Source organism: Macaca mulatta, chromosome 19 (genome assembly GCF_049350105.2).
Source record: "Macaca mulatta isolate MMU2019108-1 chromosome 19, T2T-MMU8v2.0, whole genome shotgun sequence".
Classification (NCBI taxonomy): domain Eukaryota; kingdom Metazoa; phylum Chordata; class Mammalia; order Primates; family Cercopithecidae; genus Macaca; species Macaca mulatta.
This window is the reverse complement of record NC_133424.1, coordinates 12,229,586-12,254,026: the sequence shown is the minus strand read 5'-3', so window position 1 is coordinate 12,254,026 and position 24,441 is coordinate 12,229,586. Positions and strand designations below refer to the sequence as shown.

At 53.1% G+C, this 24,441-nt stretch overlaps 2 protein-coding genes and 2 long non-coding RNA genes across 23 annotated transcripts in view; 2 read left to right on the top strand and 2 right to left on the bottom strand.

Moving 5' to 3' along the window:
- The window catches only part of ECSIT (ECSIT signaling integrator), a 28,895-nt gene extending 15,189 nt beyond the window's left edge, over nt 1-13,706 (top strand). For 9 of the 16 annotated variants that reach the window (XM_015122961.3, XM_077977815.1, XM_077977821.1 and 6 more), the window contains 6 exons: nt 4,916-5,333; nt 5,896-6,119; nt 11,762-11,819; nt 11,949-12,097; nt 12,241-12,346; nt 13,361-13,706. In XM_015122961.3, coding sequence (XP_014978447.2) covers nt 4,916-5,333; nt 5,896-6,119; nt 11,762-11,819; nt 11,949-12,097; nt 12,241-12,346; nt 13,361-13,602 — 1,197 coding nt within the window. In that variant the 3' untranslated portion in view covers nt 13,603-13,706. The remainder of the gene's footprint in view (nt 1-4,915; nt 5,334-5,895; nt 6,120-11,761; nt 11,820-11,948; nt 12,098-12,240; nt 12,347-13,360) is intronic. The other 7 variants (XM_015122965.3, XM_077977825.1, XM_077977826.1 and 4 more) reach the window with 2 other exon arrangements.
- LOC144336728 (uncharacterized) lies at nt 243-14,265 on the bottom strand. Its single transcript, XR_013409052.1, has 2 exons — nt 13,212-14,265; nt 243-481 (listed from the first exon to the last, which is right to left on the bottom strand). It is a non-coding gene; the product is annotated as an uncharacterized LOC144336728 (long non-coding RNA).
- ZNF653 (zinc finger protein 653) overlaps nt 1,192-24,441 on the top strand; it is a 35,890-nt gene continuing 12,640 nt past the window's right edge. The window contains exons 1-5 of one of the 5 annotated variants that reach the window (XM_077977721.1): nt 13,918-14,011; nt 15,251-15,335; nt 16,023-16,120; nt 20,507-20,623; nt 22,406-22,449. In XM_077977721.1, coding sequence (XP_077833847.1) covers nt 20,610-20,623; nt 22,406-22,449 — 58 coding nt within the window. In that variant the 5' untranslated portion in view covers nt 13,918-14,011; nt 15,251-15,335; nt 16,023-16,120; nt 20,507-20,609. Of the gene's footprint in view, nt 1,297-13,235; nt 14,320-14,798; nt 14,906-15,250; nt 15,336-16,022; nt 16,121-20,506; nt 20,624-22,405; nt 22,450-24,441 lie in introns of those variants that run through there. The other 4 variants (XM_077977720.1, XM_077977718.1, XM_001106309.4 and 1 more) reach the window with 4 other exon arrangements.
- On the bottom strand, nt 15,391-19,524 carry LOC144336731 (uncharacterized). Its single transcript, XR_013409055.1, has 3 exons — nt 19,166-19,524; nt 15,804-16,570; nt 15,391-15,515 (listed from the first exon to the last, which is right to left on the bottom strand). It is a non-coding gene; the product is annotated as an uncharacterized LOC144336731 (long non-coding RNA).

The window sequence follows — 24,441 nt, the reverse complement described above, 5'->3', positions numbered from 1 at the left end:
GCTCACTGTAATCTTGACCTGCCAGGTTCAAGCAATCCCCCTGCCTCATCCTCCCAAGTAGCGGGGACTATAGGCACATACTACCACGCCTGGCTAATTTTTGTATATTTTTGTAGAGACGGGGTTTCACCATGTTGGGCAGGCTGGTCTTAAACTCTGGGCTCAAGCGATCCACCTGCGTCAGCCTCCCAAAGTGCTGGGATTACAGGCATGAGCCACCATGCCTGGCCAAAATTCCCTAATTTATTTATTTTTTTGAAACAAGGTCTTGCTCTGTCACCCAGGCTGGAGTACAGTAGTGGAATCAGGGCTCACTGCAGCCTCAAACTCCTGGGCTCAAATGAGCCTCCCACCTCAGCCCCCTGAGTAGCTGGGACCACAGACTTGAGCCACCACACCCAGCTAATTTTTTTTTTTTTTTTTGAGATGGAGTTTTGCTCTTGTTGCCAAGGCTGGAGTATAGTGGCATGGTCTTGGCTCACTGCAACCTCTGCCTCCTGGGTTCAAGTGATTCTCCTGCCTCAGCCTCCCGAGTAGCTGCGATTACAGGCATGTGTCACCATGCCCAGCTAATTTTTGTAATTTTAGTAGAGACAGGGTTTCACCGTGTTGGCCAGGCTGATCTCGAACTCCTGATCTCAGGTGATTTGCCCGCCTCAGCCTCCCAAAGTGCTGGGATTACAGACATGAGCCACCATACCCGGCTGCTAATTTTTTTAAACATGTGGTCTTGCTGTGTTATCCAGACTGGTCTTGAACCTCTGGGCCCTCAGTCCTTCCACTTTGGCCTCCCAAAGTGCTAGGATTACAGGTGTGAGCCACTGTGCCTGGACCCTAATTTAAGAGGTGCTAGTGTCCACGTGGGTGAGGGGATTGACTTTGAAAATAACGATGTATGAGCTCGGTGGATTTGTGTGGTGACTGTGGGCAGGTCCTCCTGCATCTACTTGTGGAGATGGGGCAGAAAACTGAATTTTCTTCCCGTACCCATAGTGACCAGATGGCGAAAGCAGATTGACAGCCATAGATAGCAATAACGATGATGGTGGGAATATTAATAGTTCCCGTATTGAGCGCTTACTCTGTGCCCGGCCCCGTGCTATGCATTTCATTTACATTACCTCTGTTGCAGTGTTTCCCCCTTGTTAGGCATTTTAGAGCTTCCTGTCTGATTTTTACCCCAGAGTGGTATAATACTACACCACCTATAGTATTAATTGACTGAAATTTCAGGTTTTTGTTTTGAGATGGAGTCTCCCTCTGTCACCCAGGCTGGAGTGCAGTGGTGCGATCTCAGCTCATTGCAACCTCTGCCTCCCGGGTTCAAGTGAGTTTCCTGCCTCAGCCTCCTGAATAGCTGGGATTACAGGTGCGCGGCACCACGCCCGGCTCATTTTTGTATTTTTGATAGAGATGGGGTTTCACCACGTTGGCCAGGCTGGTCTCGAACTCCTGACCTCAAGTGATCCACCCACCTCTCAAAGTGCTGGGATTACAGGCATAAGCCATTGCACCCAGCCTGAAATTTTACTTTAAATGAATGCCTTTTTTTGTTTGTTTTTTGTTTTTTTTAACATTGCCTTATCAAAGAAGGATATGGAATGGCTGTTGGGAACCACAGAGTAGGGGGACTAAGGGCACTGACTCCATTCTCAGCTTGCATGCTTTGCAGCTGTGTAACATTGTGCATCCCACTTCATCTTCCTTAGCCTTGGTTTTTCTCATCTGTAAAATGAGCGTAGTAAGAGTACCCCCCACCTAGGGCCTCACATTTATAAGGTGCTCAACTGTGTCTACAGTGGAAGAATACTTGGTAAATATCGTCTCTTTTGAGACAGGATCTCACTCTGTCGCCCAGGCGGGAGTGCAGTGGCGTGATCTTGGCTCACTGCAACGTCAACCTCCCTGTCTCAGTTGATCTGCCTACTTCAGCCTCCACAGTAGCTGGGACTACATACATACACCACCATGCCTGGCTAATTTTTGTATTTTTTTGTAGAGATGAGGTTTCAGCAGATTGCCCAGGCTGGTCTGGAACTCCTGACCTCAGGTGATCTGCCCACCTCAGCCTCCTAAAGTGCTGGGATTATAAGTGTGAGCCACCAAGCCTGGACTAATATTGGCTCTTAACTTGTTAGCTATATATGTATTTATGTGTGTGTGTGTGTGTCTGTGTAGATAAACACACATACATTCACTTATTTTTTAGAGATAAGGTTTCACTCTCTCATTCAGGCTGGAGTGCAGTGACACAATCGTAGTTCACTGCAGCCTGGAACTCCTGGGCTCAAGCAATCCTCCCGCTTCAGCCTCCTAAGTAGCGGGGACTACAGGTATACACCACCATGCCCAGCTTATTTTTTAATTTTTTCCATAGAGAGATGGAGTCTCACTATGTTGCCCAGGCTGCAATGCAGTGGTGCAATCAAAGCACAGTACAGCCTTGCTAACTAGCTGTATATTTTTAAGATGCCTTATATGTAATCCTTCTAATTTAAAAATTCAATTTAAAATAAGAAATTTGTTACTGTGTCATCTAGAACCAGAGTTTGGCTACTCTGGAGACTGAGGTGGGAGGATCACTTGAGCCCAGGAGTTCTGGGCTGTTGTGCACTATGCTGATGGAGTGTCCTGCACTAAGTTTTGCATGAATATTGTAACCTCCTGGGACTTGGGGGACCACTAGGTTGCCTAAGGAAGTGTGAACTGACCCAGGTTGGAAACAGCAGGTCAAAACTCCTGTGCTGACCAGTTGGCTCATGCCTGTGAATAGCCACTGCACTCCCCACCTGGGCAACATAGCTAGATTCCATCTCTTTTTTTTTTTTTTTTTGAGACGGAGTCTCACTCTGTAGCCCAGGCTGGAGTGCAGTGGCCGGATCTCAGCTCACTGCAAGCTCCGCCTCCCGGGTTCACGCCATTCTCCGGCCTCAGCCTCCCAAGTAGCTGGGACTACAGGCGCCCGCCACCTCGCCCGGCTAGTTTTTTGTATTTCTTAGTAGAGACGGGGTTTCACCGTGTTAGCCAGGATGGTCTCGATCTCCTGACCTCGTGATCCACCCGTCTCGGCCTCCCAAAGTGCTGGGATTACAGGCTTGAGCCACCGCGCCCGGCCTAGACTCCATCTCTTAAAGAAAAAAGGGTCCCAGCGCTTTGGGAGGCTGCAGTGGGTGGATCACCTTAGGTCAGGAATTCGAGACCATCCTGGCCAACATGGTGAAACCCCGTCTCTACTAAAAATACAAAAATTAGGCCAGGCACAGTGGCTCACATCTGTAATCCCAGCACTTTGGGAGGCTGAGGTGAGTGGATCATGAGGTCAGGAGTTCAAGACCAGCCTGGCCAACATGTGAAACCACGTCTCTACTAAAAATACAAAAAATTAGCTGGGCGTGGTGGCATGTGCCTGTAATCCCAGCTACTTCGGAGGCTGAGGCAGAAGAATTGCTTGAACCAGGGAGTCAGAGGTTGTAGTGAGCCGAGATCGTGCCACTGCACTCCAGCCTGGCAACAGAGCGAGACTCCGTCTCAGGAAAAACAAACAAACACAACACAAAAATCAGCTGGGCATGGTGGCAGGCACCTGTAATCCTAGCTACTTGGGAGGCTGAGGCAGGAGATTCGCTTGAACCCAGAAGGCAGAGGTTGCAGTGAGCTGAGATGGCGCCATTGCACTCCAGCCTGGGTGATAAGAGTGAAACTCTATCTCAAGAAAAAAAGAAAAAGAAAGGGGCTGGGTACGGTGGCTCATGCCTATAATCAGAAGACTTGGGGAAGCTAGGTCAGGCGCGGTGGCTCACGCCTGTAATCCCAGCACTTTGGGAGGCCAAGGTGGGCGGATCATGAGGTCAGGAGATTGAGACCATCCTAACATGGTGAAACCCCGTCTCTATTAAAAATACAAAAAATTCGCTGGGCGTGGTGGCGGGCGCCTGTAGTTCCAGCTACTCAGGAGGCTGAGGCAGGAGAATGGTGTGAACCCGGGAGGTGGAGCTTGCAGTGAGTGGAGATTGCACCACTGCACTCCAGCCTGGGCGACAGAGCGAGACTCTGTCTCAAAAAAAAAAAAAACAAAAGACTTGGGGAGGTCGAGGCAAGTGGATCACTTGAGGCCTGGAGTTTGAGACCAGCCTGGCCAACATGATGAAACCCCATCTTTACTAAAAATACAAAAATTAGCAGGGCATGGTGGAACACGTCTGTAGTCCAGCTTACTTGTGAGGCAAAGGCATGAGAATCGCTTGAACATGGGAGACGGAGGTTGCAGTGAGCTGACTGTCTTAAAAAAAAAAAAAAAAATTAAAAGCAAAAAGGGCCACCAGGCACAGTGGCTCATGTCTGTAATCCCAACACTTTGGGAGGTGGAGACGGGATGATCACTTGAAGCCAGGTGTTCAAGACCAGCCTGGGCAAAACAGCGTAACTCCTGTCTGCTGAAAATGGAAAAATTAGCCAGGTGCGGTGGTGTACACCTGTAGTTCCAGCTACTGGACAGGCAGAGGGGGAGAATTGCTTGAGCCCAGGAGTTCAAAGCTGCAATAGCCCTAGTAGCACAACTACATTCCAGCCTAGGCCACAGAGCCAGACCCTGTCTCAAAAAAAAAAAAAAAAAATATATATATATATATATATATAGGGCATGTGCGTGTCATCACTGTGATTATTACCAAGTTGCCTCCGTGGCAGTTTTTACCAGCTCCCCATAGCCATGGCTAACAGTACCTGTTCCCTCCCTACTGTGCCAGCATTGTGTTTTATTGCACTTTGTAATGGCGTCGAATCTTGGGTTCGTAACCACAGTTCCATACCTCCAAGTCCTCAGGGAGGCCACTGGGACCTCTCCCAGGAAAGCCAGCCTGGCGCCCCCATGGACACTGGGAGGTGCCGGATTCCAGCAATTCTCCTCCCTCCCCAGGTCCCTCGCCAGCTCCCTCGGGGCCTGCACTGCAGCGCAGCCCCCCATAGCTCTGAACAGTCCCTGGTTTCCAGCCCACCGGAACCCCGGCAGAGGCCCACCAAGGCTCTGGTGCCCTATGAGGACCTGTTTGGGCAGGCGCCTAGCGGGGAACGGGACAAGGCCAGCTTCCTGCAGGCGGTGCAGAAATTTGGGGAGCACAGCGTGCGTAAGCGGGGCCACATTGACTTCATCTACCTGGCCCTGCGCAAGATGCGGGAGTATGGCGTCGAGCGGGACCTGGCTGTGTACAACCAGCTGCTCGACATCTTCCCCAAAGAGGTCTTCCGGCCTCGCAACGTCATCCAGCGCATCTTCGTCCACTACCCTCGGCAGCAGGAGTGTGGGATTGCCGTCCTGGAGCAGATGGAGAGCCACGGTGAGGCCAGGAGGCTGGCGCGGGGTGGGGAGTGGGCTACCCTGATAGCTGGCAACACCTCTCCTGGGTCTCAGCCCCTCCTTCCTCCATGGCTCCCTCTCTGTCTCTCTGGCTCCCCTCCCTCTGCCAATCCATCTTTTCATCACTCATCTCTCTTTCTTGCCTTCCTCTGACTTTTCCTTCCTTCCTTCCTTCCTTCCTTCCTTCCTTCCTTCCTTCCTTCCTTCCTGCCTGCCTGCCTGCTTTCCTTCCTTCCTTCCTTCCCTCCCTCTCTCCCTCTCTCCCTCCGTCCCTTCCTTCCTCTCTTTCTATCTTTCTTTTAGAAGTAGGGTCTCGCTATGTTGCCCAGGCTGGTCTCAAACTCCTGGGCTCAAGCGATCCTCTCCCCTTGGCCTCCCAGTGTGCTGGGATTACAGGCATGAGCCTTTTTCTTTCTAATTCTCTCTGATTCTTTTCTCCCTGTCTGTGATCAATTCCCTGACTTCAATGTTCTCTTCTCTCCTCTTCCCTTCCCTCCGTCCCCCTCCGTCTCTGAGGTTCTGCCTGCATCTGCCCAGCACAGGTGTGATGCCCAACAAGGAGACAGAGTTCCTGCTGATTCAGATATTTGGACGCAAAAGCTACCCCATGCTCAAGTTGCTGCGCCTGAAGCTGTGGTTCCCTCGATTCATGAACATCAACCCCTTCCCAGTGCCCCGGGACCTGTCCCAGGACCCGGTGGAGCTGGCCACGTTTGGCCTGAGGCACATGGAGCCTGACCTTAGTGCCAGGGTCACCATCTACCAGGTATCCGCCCTTGTCCACAGCCTCAGCTGCCACCCCAGGTCAGGCTCCCACCGTTCCTCCTCCAAGCTCCCCTTCTCTCACTCTAGTGACTGTGGTGAATCAAGTTCTTTTTTGAGACAGGGTCTTGCTCTGTTGCCCAGGCTGGAGTGCAGTGGCACTAACTCGGCTCACTGCAGCCTCTGCCTCCCAGGCTCAAGCGATCTTTCCACCTCAGCCTCCTGAGTAGCTGGGACTCCAGTCTATTGAGTAGCTGGAGTCTAGCCTCCTGAGTAGCTGGGACTACAGTCCAGCTACTCACTCCAGCCTCCTGAGTAGCTAGGACTCCAGTCTGAGTAGCTGGGAGTCCAGTCCACACACCACCACGCCTGGCTAATTAAAAAAACTGTATTTTTTACAGAGACAGAGTCTCACTATGTTGCCCAGGCTGGTCTTGAACTCCTGGGCTCAAGTAATCCTCCTGCCTTGGCCTCCCAAAGTGCTGGGATTACAGGCATGAGGCACCGTGCCTGGCCGTGAATTAAGTTCTGATTCTCTGGCTGAGTCCTCTGGTAGGTTCCCATGGTCCTTACTGCTGGCACAGCTTGAGTAACCTCTGTTTCAGTCCTTTCAGGCTGCTCTAACAAAATCTCTTAGCTTGGGTCATTTATGAACAACAAAAATTTATTGCTCACAGTTCTAGAGGCTGGGAAGTTCAAGATCAAGGTGTCACCAGATCTAGGTCTGGTCAGGGTTTGCTCTCTGCTTGCTTCAAGGATGACACCTTCTGGCTGTGTCCTCACATAGTATAAGAGGCAAACAAGCCCCTCAGACCTCTACTGTTTTTTGAGACAAGGTCTGGCTCTATTGCCCAGGCTGGAGCACAGTGGCACTATCTTGGCTCACTGCAAATTCCACCTCCTGGGCTGAAGCCATCCTTTCACCTCAGCCTCCTGAGTAGCTGGGACTATAGTTGTACACCACCACACCCAGCTAATTTTGGTATTTCTTGTAGAGATGGGGTTCCACCACGTTGCCCAGGCTGGTCTCAAACTCGTGAGCTCAAGCGATCCACCTGCGTTAGCCTCCCAAAGTGCTGGGATTGCAAGCATGAGCCACCATGCCTGGCCCCCTCAGACATTTGTTTTCTTTTTTGAGACGGAGTCTCGCTCTGTTGCCAGGCTGGAGTGCTGTGGTGCCATCTTGGCTCACTGCAACTCTGACTCCCTGGTTCAAGCAATTCTCCTGCCTCAGCCTCCCGAGTAGCTGGCACTACAGGCATGCACCACCACGCCCAGCTAATTTTTGTATTTTTAGTAGAGACAGGGTTTCACCATGTTGGCCAGGCTGGTCTCGATCTCCTGACCTCATGATCTGCCCACCTCAGCCTCCCAAAGTGCTGGGATTACACGCATGAGCCACCATGCCCAGCCCAGACCTCTTTTATAAGGGAACTAATCTCATTCATGAGAGCAGAGCCCTTATGATCTAAGTGCCTCTCTTCTCAAAGGCCTGACCTCTTAATCCTATTGCATTGGAGATACACTGCAACATGAATTTCAGGGGGCCATAAACATTCAGACCATAGCACCCTCCCATCCTTCTCCCAACACTTGCTACCTTCTAGACATCTTCCTTCTTTTCTGTGCCAGTTCCCACCACAGGCCTTTGTGTTCTCTGTTCCTTCTGCCAGGAACACTGTTCCCCGTGGACTTCATGTTATTCCGGTCTCAGCTCCACTATTCCTAATCAGGATGCCCTTCCTGACCTCCCTGGCCAAGGCACCACCCCTTCACAGTGCTGGGCTTGGTTCCTTATTCACCATGACTCAGTCTCCCTCCTGTCTCCCAAGGCTGAGCACAGGATTTGGTGCAAAGCTGACACTTGGTAGTGGCTTGTTGAATGACTGAGTGGAGTAACACCCCCATCTCAGTGTCCTGGGAGTCTCCACTCATGCCAGATCACATAAGGGATCCAAAGAGAGCCCCTCACAGCACTTGTCATCTGGTCCTGGATGGATAACAGTTTCCTTAAGAGCCAGTGGTTCTGAGATGGAGAAGCCTGGGGCGCTGTGGGAGCCCAGAGTGGGCAGGTAGGGCTTCCTGGGGGAGGTAAGGAGAGCAGAGGACTCTGGGCAGAGGGAGCAGTGTGTACCAGGGAATGGGGTGCAGTGAGTGGGGGCACCTGATTAAAGAGCTTGATCTCAAACCTCCTGGTTGGTGGGGAGAGCCATGCCAGGGGCAGGGGGCGGGGATTTAAGAAGAGGGATGGGCTGGGCACGGTGGCTCACGCCTGTAATCCCAGCACTTTGGGAGGCCGAGGCGGGCGGATCATGAAGTCAGGAGATCAAGACCATTCTGGCTAACACAGTGAAACCCTGTCTCTACTAAAAATACAAAAAAATTAGCCAGGTGTGGTGGCGGGCGCCTGTAGTCCCAGCTACTCGGGAGGCTGAGGCAGAAGAATGGCGTGAACCTGGGAGGCAGAGTTTGCAGTGAGCCAAGATAGTGCCACTGCACTCCAGCCTGGGCGATAGAGCAAGACTCTGTCTCAAAAAAAGAAAAAAGAGGGATGGGGTTGGAATCATGTTTCTGGAAGAATCTGCAATTGGAAACGTGTCTCCTGGCGGCTGTGTGGATGATATTGGACGGGGAGAGGGGCTAGGAGACCAGGGTTGTAGGTCCCGGTGAGAGACACCTTGAGACCAGCAGTAGAATGTGGGAGGAAGGGTTGTTTTTAGTTCATTTCTTCATTTTGCAAAGCAATGCACTAAAAAGCCAAACAGCATGTAAAGGCACACGGGGACGAGTCCTCTGCTTCTACCCAGGCCCCGCCCCCTCCCCACCCCTGTCTCCTTCCCCAGAGGTGACTATTTCCATGTCTCCTTCCAGAGAGGTTCTATGCATTTGCAGATCTCTCTCTCTCTCTTTTTTTTTTTTTTTTTTTTGCATCTATATCCTTTGTATTTAAATATCCTTCACCCCCATCTCATGGAGTAAAATACAGCCAGGCACAGTGGCTCATGCCTGTAATCCCAGCACTTTGGGAGGCTGACGCAGATGGACTGCTTGAGCCCAGAAGTTTGAGACCAGCCTGGGCAACATGCCAAGACCCTGTCTCTACCAAAAAAATATATGTAAATTAGCTGGGAGTGGTGGTGCACACCTGTAGCCCCAGCTACTCAGGAGGCTGAGGCAGGAGGATGGCTTGAACTCAGGAAGTCAAGGCTGTGGTAAGCCGTGATCATACCACTGTAAACCAGACTGGGCGACGGAGCAGGATCCTATCTGTTTAAAAAAAGAAGTTCCTTGGCCAGGCATGGTGGCTCACACCTGTAATCCCAGCACTTTGGGAGGCTGAGGCAGGCGGGATCACCTGAGGTTGGGAGTTCGAGACCAGTCTGACCAACATGGAGAAACCCCGTCTCTATTAAAAATACAAAAAGAATTATCCGGGCGTGGTGATGCATGCCTGTAATCCCAGCTACTTGTGAGGCTGAGGCAGGAGAATCGCTTGAACCCGGGAGGTGGAGGTTGCAGTGAGCCAAGATTGTGCCATTGCACTCCAGTCTGGGCAATAAGAATGAAACTCCGTCTCAAAAAAAAAAAAAAAAAAAAAAAGTTTCTTTAGTAGCAGGGGATTACATACATGTACCTTGCGTTTTGCAAATGTCACTTAAAACAACTAGAAGTCACTGATCCATCTCAATTTTTCTTTTTTTTTTTTGAGACAGAGCCTTGTTCTGTCGCCCATGCTGGAGTGCGGTGGCACAGTCTCGGCTCACTACCACCTCCATCTCCCAGGTTCAAGCAATTCTCGTTCCTCAGCCTCCCGTGTAGCAGGGACTACAGGCGTGTGCCACCACTCCCAGCTAATTTTTGTATTTTTAGTAGAGTTGGGGTTTCACCATGTTGGCCAGGCTGGTCTCAAACTCCTGGCCTCAAGTGATCCACCAGCCTCGGCCTCCCAAAATGCTGGGATTACAGGTGTGAGCCACCGTGCCCGTCCTGCCTATCTCAGTTTTTTTAACTTGAAAGGATGAATGATATATGTTCTAACAGCTGTCCACTGTTTTGGTTCAAAAGCAGGTGCATTTTGTTAAAAAAAAAAAAATTTGTTGGTGGGGTGCAGTGCCTCTCTACTAAAAATACAAAATTAGCCAGGCGTGGTGGCGCATGCCTGTAAATCCCAGCTACTCGGGAGACTGAGGCAGGAGAATCGCTTGAACCCACGAGGTGAAGGTTGTAGTGAGCCGAGATCACGCCACTGCATTCCAGCCTGGGCAACAAGAGCAAAACTCCATCTCAAAAAAAAAAAAAATTTGTCTAGTGTTTTTGAATTATGTTCAGGTATAGAATTTTAAAAGATACAAAAAGGTATTCCTTCCCACCCTGTCCTCCACAGAGGTGAAAGCTATCATTTGCTTCTAGTGTCTCCTTCCTGGGATATTCTGTATATGTGAAGTTATTTTTCTTCTTGTAATTCACAAGCACTGAGCACTTACTATTTGCCAGGGACTGTTCTACACATTTTACAACCACCCAAAGTTAGGTTTATGCCCATAATCCTAGTGCTTTGGGAGGCCAAGGCAGGCGGATCACCTGAGGCCAGGAGTTTGAGACCAGCCAGGCCAACATAGCAAAACCCTATCTCTACTAAAAATACAAAAAATTAGCCGGGCGTGGTGGCAGGTGCCTGTAGTCCCAGCTACTCGGGAGGCTGAGGCAGGAGAATCGCTTGAACCCAGGAGGCGGAGGCTATAGTGAGTCAAGATCACGCCACTGCACTCCAGCCTGAGCAACAAGAGAAAAACTCCATCTCAAAAATAAAAAAATTTAAAAAATTAAATTAGCGGGGCATAGTGGTGTACACCCTTAGACCAAGCTACTTGGGAAACTGAGGTGGGAAGATCACTTGAGCCCAGGAGTTCAGGCCTACAGTGAACTATGATCGTGCCACCGTACTCCAGCATGGATGACAGAGAGGGAGACCCCATCTCTATAAAAGAAAAAAAAAGCCGGGCGCGGTGGCTCAAGCCTGTAATCCCAGCACTTTGGGAGGCCGAGATGGGTGGATCACAAGGTAAGGAGATCGAGACCATCCTGGCTAACACGGTGAAACCCTGTCTCTACTAAAAAAATACAAAAAAATTAGCCGGGCGAGGTGGCGGGCGCCTGTAGTCCCAGCTACTCGGGAGGCTGAGGCAGGAGAATGGCGGGAACCCGGGAGGCGGAGCTTGCAGTGAGCTGAGATCGCACCACTGCACTCCAGCCTGGGCGACAGAGCGAGACTCCGTCTCAAAAAAAACAAACAAAAAAATAATAATAATAATTGGAATTAAGTGCTATTATCATCCCTATTGTGCATCTGAAAAAACTGAGGCACACAGGTACAGTGACTTGGCCGAGGTCACATAGCTTGTGACAGAGTCAGGATTTTGACACATGTGGGCTGGCTCCAGGGTGGTTCCCTCAGGGTGAGCATCCTAAAGGTTGGTGGCTATTGCCAAATGGGACAGAGGGACAAGGGGACAGGTTGGAGGACCATGTACCAGATCCAGGAAAGGTGTCCTAAATTCGCTGATATCCCCCTTTCTGTTTCTCTGTCTCCAGTTCCTCTGTAGGGGATTGGGGGTTACAAGATTACATCCCTACTTTCCCTTGCAGGTTCCTTTGCCCAAAGACTCAACAGGTGCAGCAGATCCCCCCCAGCCCCACATCGTAGGTAAGTCCGCAAGCATAGGGGCAGCCAGGTCTCTAACCTGACCCAGGCCCTGCTGGACCTAAGCTGGGCTCCCTGAGCCTTTGGGCAGAGTCCCTCACAGGGCACAGGGCATGTATATCTCCACACCAGGAATCCAGAGTCCCGATCAGCAGGCTGCCCTGGCCCGCCACAACCCTGCCCGGCCCATCTTTGTCGAGGGCCCCTTCTCCCTGTGGCTCCGAAACAAGTGTGTGTATTACCACATCCTCAGAGCTGACTTGCTGCCCCCGGAGGAGAGGGTGAGGGCTTAAAGCAAAGCACGTGTCGGGCCTGGGGAGTGGGGCTGGCACCACCCTGAGGGTGCATGGGAGAGGCTGGGGGAGGGAGACTACGAGAGCCCCGGCCTCTGACCCTCCTGCCTGCACTCCCCTCTTTGGAGTAGGAAGTGGAAGAGACCCCGGAGGAGTGGAACCTCTATTACCCGATGCAGCTGGACCTGGAGTATTCGAGGAGTGGCTGGGACGACTACGAGTTTGACATCAATGAAGGTAGAAACTGGGCCTGGTGCGGTGGGTGTGCCTGTAATCTCAGCCCTCCGACAGGCTGAGGTGGGAGGATCACTTGAGCCTGGGAGCTGAGGTTGCAGTGAATTATGATTGAGCCACTGCACTCTGGCCTGCGTGATAGACCCTGTCTCTTAAAAAAAAAAAAAAAAAAAAAAAGGCAAAAACCTGGACAGGCAGGACTTCCAAACATTCCAAACACCACCCAGGATGAGGGGCGGCCTCTGGGGTCAAGGAGTAGGCCCAGGCTGAGATGCAGTCCACTTACCCCCTCATCCTCCCGCCACACACTCTCATTTGCCTCAGGGGCTCCAGACCTCAGGCCACTCAGCTCTGTCGGCCCTTGGTCATTCCCTCCCTCCACACCTCTGTGCTGGCTACTGGGTGTCACCAGGGCAAACCTAGTCCCTTGAGTCAGTAAGGGAACAGGCAAATTACACTTTGGGGAGCTTAGGAGAGGAACGTGCCTTGAGTGGGAGGTCAGGAGGGCTTCCTAGCAGAATCTAGAAGACCCAGGAGGCATCGCTTGGGTGAAGTGTGGAGTGGGCAGCCTAGGCAGCAGGGCTAGCTTGTGCAAAGGTTTGGAGGCACAAGAAAGTGGAAGGAAGCTGGGTGCAGTGGCTCAGGCCTGTAATCCCAGCACTTTGGGAGGCTGAGACGGGTGGATCATTTGAGGTCAGGAATTTGAGACCAGTCTGGCCAACATAGTGAAACCCCATCTCTACTAAAAATTTAAAAATTAGCCGGGCGTGGTGCTGTGCGCCTGTAGTCCCAGCTCCTCTGGAGGCCAAGGCAGGAGAATCACTTAAACCTGGGAGGCGGAAGTTGCAGTGAGCCAAGATCTCGCCACTGCACTCCGGCCTGGGCGACACAGCGAGACTCCATCTCAAACAAAAAAGAAAGTGGAAGGGAGTGTAAAATACCTCAAAAAGGTGTAGGCATGGGTTAGCCGCTGCAGCCCCCACTGTGCAAATCCTGAGGGTGTATCTCTTCCAACAGTGGAGGAAGGCCCTGTCTTCGCCATGTGCATGGCGGGTGCCCATGACCAGGCGACGCTGGCCAAGTGGATCCAGGGCCTGCAGGAGACCAATCCAACTCTGGCCCAGATCCCCGTGGTCTTCCGCCTGACCCGGGCCACCGGGGAGCTCCACACATCCTCTGCAGGGCTGGAGGAACCGCCCCCGCCCGAGGACCACGAGGAAGACGACAGCCGGCAGCGACAGCAGCAGGGCCAGAGCTGAGTCTGAGCGGGCGTGAGGGCACAGGCTGTGGCCCGAGGCGGCGGTGGACTGAAGGCATGAGATGCCCTTTGAGTGTACAGCAAATAAATGTTTTCCTGCTTGGGGCTCCCTTCCCTCCTCTCTGGCAGTGTAGCATTCCCTCCCCAGGATCTCAGGCTGCCAGCGATGGGCAGGCGAGACCCCTCCAGGATCTGCAGGCTCTTCTGGTTCTACCCCTTCAAGCGAAGTTAGAAAGTTTAATCAAGAAGGGGTGGGGGGCGCTGTTGGTTGTGCACATGCGCAGTTTCCGTTCTTAGTCTCCTTTTGGCGCCCCAGGGCAGCGAGAGACCGTGAGAAATTTCTCCGCGGCGCTGAAGATGCGCGCCACTTCCGGTCCGGCTCCTAACAACGGGGGAGGCTGGTAACCAAGGTGGGGGGGATGGCGGAGCGGGCGCCGGAGCCCGAGGCGGAGGCGGAGGCTGAGGCGGGCGCGGGCGGGGAGGCAGCAGCCGAGGAGGGCGCAGCGGGCCGAAAGGCGCGGGGCCGGCCGCGACTCACGGAGTCGGACCGGGCCCGGCGACGGCTCGAGTCCCGGAAGAAGTACGACGTGCGGCGCGTGTACCTGGGCGAGGCGCACGGGCCCTGGGTGGACCTGCGGCGCCGCAGCGGCTGGAGCGACGCCAAGCTCGCCGCCTACCTCATCTCTCTGGAGCGCGGCCAGCGAAGCGGCCGCCACGGGTGAGGGGGCCTGGCCCCAAAGGAGGGAGGGAGGAGATGCCCCCAGCCCCTGCCGGGCTTTGCCCCGCCCCTCCGCCTTGAGGCCCTGCCCCCGGTACCTGCGGGCCCCGCCCAGGAGCCGGACCGCCGGCCTGGGTCTCCGACTGCCAGGCCGGGACGCGCCTGGCTCGTGGCCCCGCCTCCCATCGTTTCGACTGCCCAATCCTAGGATGCACCCAGCCCCTGTACCCGCCTTCTGAGCGCTGGGCCCCGCCCGCTAGAACTCTGGCGGCCCAATCCTGGGACTGGCCCCACCTCCAGGCCTTGTAACTACCCGGTCCCTGGAGGGGCAGCCCCGCCCCCTCACCGGTCTCATCCTCCCCCGCATAATTCCCCACCTGGCCTGGTACTCTGGGCACCCTGGGGCACTCAGCCCTGCCCTTCCTGAAGTTCTGGTGCCCCATCTGGGACTCCGTATGGCCCCATTCTCGCAACCCTAGATCCAGCACACCCGGGGGACTGTTCACAACCTGGACTTCACTCCCCTAAACCTATTTCTGTGAAGCAACTCAGCCCAGGGATACTCGGATGAAGAGGAAACGGCTAGGTAGCTGGGCAGGTGGAGGGCAGAGAGGCCTGTCTTTGTAAAGTAAATTATCTATCTTGAGAAGGAGCAGTGCGGATGGAGTTTTTCCCTTCCTGCCTTATACGTTGATGGGATGATTGAGTTAAAATAGGCAAAGAGCTTAGAACAGTGCCTGGCAGGTAGTGGGTTCCCTAAGTATTAACTTTTACAAGGATGATATTTATTACCTATGACAAGCAGTGCTGCAAGGAAATCCTTGTTCTGCCCTGGTTTTCAGGTGCACATGTTCGCATGTTTCTCTGGGGGAAGATTCTGAGAGTCAAGAATCAAACAGATCCTGCTGAATTATACCCACCCCTTTCCCAGGGCAGCAGGCTGATTTATATGCTCAAGAGCAGGACTGGAAATGCTGGGAGCGCAAAGATACCTGCCTCATGGAACAGACATTCTGGTGGGCAGAGGGGATGGCTTGTTCAAAGTCCTGGGGTTTTTTTTGGTTCGTTTTCCTTTTTTTTTTTTTTTTTTTTTTTTTTTTGAGACAGAGTCTTGCTCTGTCGCCCAGGCTGGAGTGCAGTGGCACAATCTCTGCTCACTGCAAGCTCCGCCTTCCGGGTTCATGCTGTTCTCCTGCCTCAGCCTCCTGGGACTACAGGCGCCTGCCACCATGCCCGGCTAATTTTTTGTATTTTTAGTAGAGACGGGGTTTCACCATGTTAGCCAGGATGGTCTCGATCTCCTGACCTTGTGATCCACCTGCCTCGGCCTCCCAAAGTGCTGGGATTACAGGCGTGAGCCACCACGCCCGGCCCTCGTTTTTCTTTTTGAGACAGGATCTCACTCTCTCGCCCAGACTGGAGTGCAGTGGCATGATCACGGCTCACTGCAGCTTCAACTTCGTGGGTTCAAGTGATCCTCTTACCTCCGCCTCCTGAGTAGTTGGGACCACAGGTGCACGTCACCCCACTTGGATAATTTTTGTATTTTTTGTAGAGACAGAGGTTTCCCTGTGTTGCCCAGGCTGATCTCAAACTCCTAGGCTCAAGTGATTCTTCGGGCTCAGCCTCCCAAAGTGCTGGGATTACACTGTGCCCAGCCCTGTTTGTTTGTTCTTAAGACAGGATCTCACTTTGTCACCCAGGCCAGAGTACAGTGGCATGTTCATAGCTCACAGCAGCCTCAACCTCCCAGGCTCAAGGGATTCTCCTGACTCAGTCCCCCGAGTAGCTGGGACTATAGGTGAGCCACCTCACCTGGCTGTTTTTTTTTTTATTTTTTATGGAGATGGGGGTCTCACTATGTTGTCCATGCTGGTCTTGAACTCCTGGGCTCAAGGGATGCTCTCTCCTCAGCCTCCCAAAGTGCTGGGATTACAGTCGTGAGCCACCATACCTGGCAAAAGGCTGTTTACTACAGACCAGAAACTTAAGTAAGTTATGTAGTCCATTAGAGAGAGATAGGGGCTATGGAAAAAACAAAAGTGAATGAAGAGTGTGAGTTGAAATTTAAAATAGGGAGTGAAGATGGTCACGTTCAGAAGATAGCATTTCAGTAAAGACCTGAAGGAACCTAGGAGGAGCCATGCAGATCTCTGGGGAAGAGCTGAGGCAGAGGGAATAGCAAAGGCAAAGGCCCTGAGGCAGGACCCTGTTGTGTGCCAGGAACACTGAAGAGGGTTGTGTGGCTGGACTGCAATGAGTGAGGGGGAGAAGGGAAGACAAGGACAGACTGGTGACAGAGAAGGTCATCCAGGGCTGTGGAGAGGACTCCAGTTTTTCCTCCCAGTGAGGTGGGAGCCTTTTCTTAAGTGCAAGATTTTGTACAGAGAAAGAAGTGGTATGGTCTGCCTTTATTTCCCCCACCCCCCCTTATTTTTATTATTATTTTTTGAGATGGAGTCTTGCTCTGTCACCCAGGCTGGAGTGCAGTGGCACAGTCTCAGCTCACTGCAACCTCTGCCTCCTGGTTTCAAGCAATTCTCCTGCCTCAGCCTCCCAAGTAGCTGGGACTACAGGTGTGCGCCCCTATGCCTGTCTAATTTTTGTATTTTTAGTAGAGACAGGGTTTCGCCATGTTGGCCGGGCTGGTCTCGAACTCCTGACCTCAAGTGGTCTGACTGCTTCAGCCTCCCAAAGTGCTGGGATTACAGGCGTGAGCCACCGTGCCCAGCCTTTTATTTCCTTATTTATTTATTTATTTATTTATTTATTTATTTATTTATTTTTGAGATGCAGTCTTGCTATGTTGCTCAGGCTGGTCTTGAACTCTTGGGCTCAAGAGATCCTCCCACCTCAGCCTCCAGAGTAGCTGGGAATACAAGTTACACACCACCGCACCCAGCCTGGTTTATATTTTAGAAGGAACTGTCTCTAGGATGTGTGTGGCTTGAAGAATGGATGGGGTACACATTGTGATACAATGTTGGCCAAGAGTTAACAATTGGTAAAGCTGATGATGAGTCCAAGGAGGTTCACGCTACTCCTGACAACAATTTTAAAAAAAAGGACGGGGCGTGGTAGCTCACACCTGTAATCCCAGCACTTTGGGAGGCCGAGGCAGGTGGATCACTTGAGGTCAGGAGTTTGAGACTAGTCTGACCAATAGGGTGAAACCCTGTCTCTACTGAAAATACAAAAATTAGCCGGGTGCGGTGGCGCACACCTGTAATCCCAGGTACTTGGGAGACTGAGGGAGGAGAATTGCTTGAACCAGGGAGGTGAAGGTTGCAGTGAGCTGAGATCGTACCACTGCACTCCAGCCTGGGCAACAGAACAAGATTCTGTCTCAAAAAGTAAAATAAAAATAGGCCAGGCGCGGCCGGGCGCGGTGGCTCAAGCCTGTAATCCCAGCACTTTGGGAGGCCGAGATGGGCGGATCACAAGGTCAGGAGATCGAGACCATCCTGGCTAACCCGGTGAAACCCCGTCTCTACTAAAAAATACAAAAAACTAGCCGGGCGAGGTGGCGAGCGCCTGTAGTCCCAGCTACTCGGGAGGCTGAGGCAGGAGAATGGCGTGAACCCGGGAGGCGGAGCTTGCAGTGAGCTGAGATCCGGCCACTGCACTCCAGCCTGGGCGACAGAGCGAGACTCCGTCTCAAAAAAAAAAAAAAAAAAAAAAAAAAAAAATAGGCCAGGTGCAATGGCTCACGCCTATAGTCCCAGCACTTCGGGAGGACAAGGTGGGCAGATTGAGAAGTCAGGAGTTGCAGACCAGCCTGGCCATCATGTTGAAACCCTGTCTCTACTGAAAATACAAAAATTAGCTGGGCGTGGTGGCGCACACCTGTAGTCCCAGCTACTTGGGAAACTAAGGCAGGAGAATCGCTTGAACCTTGGAGGCAGAGGTTACAGTGAGCCGAGATGGCGCCACTGCACTCCAGCCTGGACAACAGAGCAAGACTCTGTCTCAAAAAATAAAATAAAATTAGTCCAGGCACGGTGGCTCACACCTGAATCCCAGCACTTTGGGAGACTGAGGTGGGCAGACCATGAAGTCAGGAGTTCGAGACCAGCCTGGCCAGCATATTGAAACCCCGTCTCTACGAAAAATACAAAAATTCACTGGGCGTGGTGGCACATGCCTATAGTCCCAGCTACACAGGAGGCTGAGGCAGGAGAATCGCTTGAACCCGGGAGGCAGAGGTTGCAGTGAGCCGAGGTCACGCCACCGCACTCCAGCCTGGGCGGCAGAGCGAGGCTCCATCTCAAAAGAAAAAAATTACTAAAGGGATACTTTCAGACAGAAAATACAGGCCTGAGTGTGGCATTTGCTCTCCTTGGTAAGAGAGGTGAGGGAGAAGCAGCAGCCCCAGTGCCAGTGGAGCACTGGGCAGTGGCAGCGCCCAGGAGGCCAAAGGAAGCGTCTGTCACGTCCAGTGCTGTTGGGCCAAGTGAAGCGGCCGTCACTGGTGACCGTGATGGGAGAGTGTGTGACGTGATGGAGAAAAGCCCTGACTGGAGGAGTTCCAGTGAGACGGAGGAGAGGATATGGAGACAGCGAGTGTAGACGACCGTGGCAAAGGGGGGAAATGAGGAAGGAGGCTGGGTGCGGTAGCTCACGCTTGTAATCCCAGCACTTCGGGAGACTGAAGCAGGAGGATCACCTGAGCCCAGGAGTTTGAGACCAGCTTGGGCAACATGGCGAAACCCAATCTCTACAAAAAATACAAAAGTTAGCCGGGTATGGTGGTGCATGCCTGTAGTCCCAGCTACTCAGGAGGCTGAGGCAAGAGGATCAGTTGAGCACTGGAGGTTGAGGCTTCAGTAAGCTTTGATGGCGCCACTGCACTCCAGCTGGGGCAATACCACGAGACCCTGTCTCAAAAAGAAAAAAAAAAGATATGGGGAACGGGCTGGTGGGAAAGGTGTGTATCAAAATGATTTTAATCCAAGACGGGAGAAATCATGGCACATCTAGATGCTGGTGGGAATGACTGAGTGAAGACTGAAAGGAAACCGCAGGGAACAGCAAAGCCAGGGCCTGAGTAGCCCCAGTAGCTGTGGTCCTTGGTGCCAGTGGCCTCTGCTGGGAGTCACAGAGAAGTGGCAGAAGTTGGAGAAGTGGACAGGAGAGGTAGGCAGTTTGAGGGAGAGAGCCCTGCATTGGGGTTGGAAAGTGGCGCTCACCAGGTTACACATGACCTCGCTTGCTCCCCATGGTGATCCTGTGTGGGAGGCACTACTACTATTTCCACTTCACAGACAGGGAGACTGAGGCTCAGAGGGGACAAGACCTGCTTGAGGTCACACAGGCAGTTGATAGCTGAGTCTTGAACTTGGGTCTGGCTGATACCCAAGACTGTCCCCACCGCAATGTGACACTCCCAGCCTCCAGCGGTGAGTGGGTGGAGGTGGCTGTGGACGTTAGGACTTGGGTTTGGGGCCGGGCATGGTGGCTTACACTTGTAATCCCAGCACTTTCGGAGGCTGAGGCGGGCAGATCACTTGAGGTCAGGAGTTCAAGACTAGTCTGGCCAACATGGCAAAATCCCATCTCTACTAAAAATACAAAAATTAACTGGACATGGTGGCAGGCGTCTGTAATCCCAGCTACTCGGGAGGCTGAGTCAGGAGAATCACTTGAACCCAGGAGGCAGAGGTTGCAGTGAACCGAGATAGCGCTACTCCACTCCAACCTTGGTGACAGAGCCAGACTTGGGTTTTGGGTTGGGTGGGGGTCTCCACAGCCAGTATGGCCATGTGCAGGGGAGGGTGGAGCGTGGGAAGGGATAGAGTCACATGGGTGGGACCTGGAAGAGCAGAGCCGGCGGCAGGGGCAGAGCCTGGGGCAGGAAGGATGGAAGAGCCCCAAGGTGCAGTCCTGGGAACCAGATGGGTATGGTACCGAGAATTGGTACAGGGCTGGGCGGGAGTCAGCGGGGCGGACGGTTTTGCTGGTAAGAGACACGAGACTGGTTGTCGGTATGTTTGTGGCAAGAGCAGGTCTGGGCCACAGCAGGGAGGCCAGGGGACCCGGGCTCTATGATGATACTGATAATCATAATGATCATTGTACCGTTTGCTTATTGATGATTAAGTGACAGGGCTGTACCATGATGACGATCGTTTTTTGTTTGTTTTTGTTTGTTTCTTTGTTTTTGAGACATGGTTTTACTCTTGCCCAGGCTGGAGTGCAGTGGCGTGATCGTGGCTCACTGCAGCCTTGACCTCCCCAGGCTCAGGTGATCCTCCCACCTCAACCTCCTGAGTAGCTGGGACTACAGGCGCATGCCACCACCTGGGTAATTTCTGTATTTTTTGTGGAGACAGGGTTTCACCATGCTTCCCAGACTGGTCTCCAACTTCTGGCCTCAAGCGATCCACCCGCCTTAGCCTCCTAAAGTGCTAGAATTACAGGCATGAGCCACTGAGCCTGGACTTTTTTTTTTTTTTAATGTATAAATAGAGATGGGGTCTTGCTATGTTGCCCAGGCTGGTCTTGAACCCCTGGCTTCAAGCAGTCCTCCTGCCTCAGCCTACCAAAGTGCTAGGATTACAGGTGTGAGACACCACACCCAGACAGTACCCACTGTCTTGCTGGCTGTGGGCCAAGACCACTTTCAGCCTCTCAAGTAGTTGGGACTACAGGTTTGAGCCACTGTGCCCTGCAAGATATGCTTCCTTTTGATTAACTCACAGTCACCTAACCAAGGCTTGATATCCAGTCCTACTCACAGACCTGCCCTGCTCAGGGGAAGAGGATCATACAGGGCATATATCCCAGGGGAACTGTGGGGGCCATCTTGGAATTCTGCTTCCACACCAACTTTTCATACCCACTTTGTTACTTCTCTACTCCCTGACTGTGGGACCCAGGGCGTAGGTGGCCTCACCCCTCCAAGCCTGTTTTTCCTGCTCCTTGAGGTGGTGATGATGCTAGAGGCCTCTCCCAGGGCTGGTGGCAGTAGGGGAGAGAGTCCAAGCGAGGGGCCTGAGTGCTGGAGTTGGGGACAGGTACATAAAAGTTCAGATTCCAGGCTGGGCGCAGTGGCTCATGCCTGTAATCCCAACACTTTGGAGGCTGAGATGGGCGGATCACCTGAGGTCAGACACACATACACACACACACACACACACACACACACACTAGCTGGGCATAGTGGTGCATGCCTGTAATCCCAGCTACACACACACACACACACACACACACACACACACACAAGCTGGGCATAGTGGTGCATGCCTGTAATCCCAGCTACTCTAGAAGCACGAGAATCGCTTGAATCTGGGAGGCGGAGGCTGCAGTGAGCCGAGATCGCACAACCGCACTCCAGCCTGGGTGATAGAGCTAGACTCCTTCAAAAAGCGGTGGCTCACGCCTGTAATCCCAGCACTTTGGGAGGCTGAGGCAGGCAGATCACAAGGTCAGGAGTTCAAGACCAGCCTGACCAACATGGTGAAACCCTGTCTCTAATAAAAATACAAAAATTAGCCTGTAATCCCAGCTACTCAGGAGGCTGAGGCAGGAGAATCGCTTGAACCCGGGAGGTGGAGATTGCAGTGAACTGAGATTGCGCCACTGCACTCCAGCCTGGGTAACAGAGCAAGACCTTGCCTCCAAAAAAAAAAAAAAAAGTTCAGGCCAGGCGTGGCCGCTCACCAGCCAAGTAATACCTTGGTATTACTCCCAAAGTAATACCAGCACTTTAGGAGGCGGAGGTGGGCAGATCACCTGAGGTCAGGAGTTCGAGACCAACCTTGTCAACATGGTGAAACCCCATCTCTACTAAAAATACAAAAATGAGCCGGGTGTGGTGGCGTGCACCTATAGTAATTCCAGCTACTTGAGAGGCTTAGGCAGGAGAATCGCTGGAACCTGGGAGGCAGAGGCTGCAATGAGTTGAGATCTCACCACTGCACTCCAGCCTGGGCAGCAGAGCGAGACTCCATCTCAAAAACAAAAAAAAGTTGAGATTTCGTTTCAGTGCACAATGAGCAGTGGCTTTAGTCACTGTAATTACTTACGGGTCAGACAGACCCAGCGCTGGCCCTGCGTTCACTCTCACTGCCTCTCTCTGTTGCAGGAAGCCTTGGGAGCAGGTCCCCAAAAAGCCAAAGCGGAAGAAAAGTAAGTGGAGGCTCAGCCTGGGGGAGGTGGGGAGAGTTGGGAGTGGTGGGAATATGGAAATCAAGGCCCAGAGAGGCCAGGTCGCTGCCCTGGGCAGCACAGTTGGAACCAGCAGAGCCAGACTTCAAACCCAGGTCTGCGTGTCTCATGTCTCAGGCAGTGTCCTTGGCTCCCTCAGTCTCTTGCTCCCGGCATGGGAGTCAGCCAGGGGAGAGCCAAGCAGAGGGAACAGCTTGTGCAGAGCCCTAAGGGCAGGGGGAGCCAGGCACTGGTGGTTAGAGGGGAGGTCTGGAGCTTGCCCCTCCTGTCTTGCTGGCCACCAGTCGGTGGGAGTCTGAACAGCCAGGGTCTGCTCAGCTCTGAGCTCTGGAGCTAGGGGTCGCAGGCCATGTCCAGCAGGGTGAAGGCCAGCTGGTGGCAGTGAGCCCCTCCCCTTCTTAGGATTCTCCAGAGGCGGGGGGGAGCCATGACCTTCACCCTGAAGCCTCAAGGGATGAGGAGCGCAATGAGAAGGGAAAGGACTGGGCTGGAGAGGCGGCTGTGGGTGATGACTCTGTTGCCCTCATGGTTGGAGAGTCTGGGCGCATTCCCTAGACCCAAACACCTCTTCTGGGCCCCTCTTCATCTCCCGGCCCACAGGAGTGGGGGACATGCTGTCCTCGCGCTTGGCCGAGGGACCAGGACCATCACACGAGTCAGATAGCATTTCCCAGCACTCACTGTGTGCCCAGCCTTGTTCTGCGTCCTGGAGATGTCTTCACTCCCTCCCTCCTGCCTGGCAGCCCTCAGGGATGGGAATCCCTTATTCTCCCCAGCCCAGAGGAGGCCCCTGGGACTCAGAGAAGCTGAGTCACTTGCCCGGAGCTACCCAGCTTGGAAGGGGCAGAGCTAGGATTCAAACCCAGGCGGTCCGGCTCCACCATGCCCACCCTTTATACAGTGTTCTTTCATCCAGCAAATGTTCCTGGAGCGCCTGCTGTGTACCAGGCCCTGTGGGGGCACTGGGGGTACAGGAGGAACAAAACAGCAGTGTTCCTGCTCTTGAGCAGCTGACATTCTGGTGGGAGAGACAGACAGGGCACATGTAAACAAATGGCCGCAGATGGCATCTAGGTACTACCTGGAGAAAACGGACAGCAAGCTAAGATTGGCTAGAGTGACTGGGCAGGGAGCGGCCTCTCGGAGAGGGTGCATTTGGGGGAGACCTGAGTGAAGTGGGGAGGGAGCAAGACAGTTATCTGGAGGAAGCAGGCACAGCCCGTGCCAGGGCCCTGAGTGGGCCACACCTAGCCCCCTCCAGGAATAGCGAGGAGGCTGTGTGGCTGGAGTGGAGTGGAGTGGAGTCACCAAGCGGGTGAGGGCCAGGTGACAAGTCACAGTGGGCCCTGTGGGCCGAAGGGAAGACTTTGGCTTTTACCCTGAGGAAGGTGGTCTTGCTCTGTCGCCCAGGCTGGAGTGCAGTGTCGCAACCTCGGCTCACTGTATCCTCTACCTCCCGGGCTCAAGTGATCCTCCTACCTCAGCCTCCCAAGTAGCTGGGACGAAAGGCATGCACCACCATGCCTGGCTAATTTTCGTATTTTTAGTAAAGATAGGTTTTCTCCATGTTAGCCAGGCTGGTTTCAAACTCCTGGCCTTAAGTGATCCACCCACCTCTGCCTCCCAAAGCGCTAGGATTGCAGGTGTGAGTCACTGCGCCTGGCCCTCATGGTGGATTCTGAGCAGAGGAGGGAACAGACTTGACTGGGGTGTTCACAGGCGCCCTCTTGCGGCTGCAGGGGCTCGTTAGGGTGGGAGCCTGGGAGTCGTGGGCCTGAGGATTGCACTGGTCTAGGCGTTTGATGAAGATGAGAACAATAATAAGCAGCTAACAATTATTATGCACCTACTGTGCGCCAGGCTCCACTGTTTACATGACTTGGCCAATAGAACAGTCCGCATTACCTGCAGGGGGTGCTTCTCCTCTCTGAGCCTCAGTTTCCCCCTCTAAAC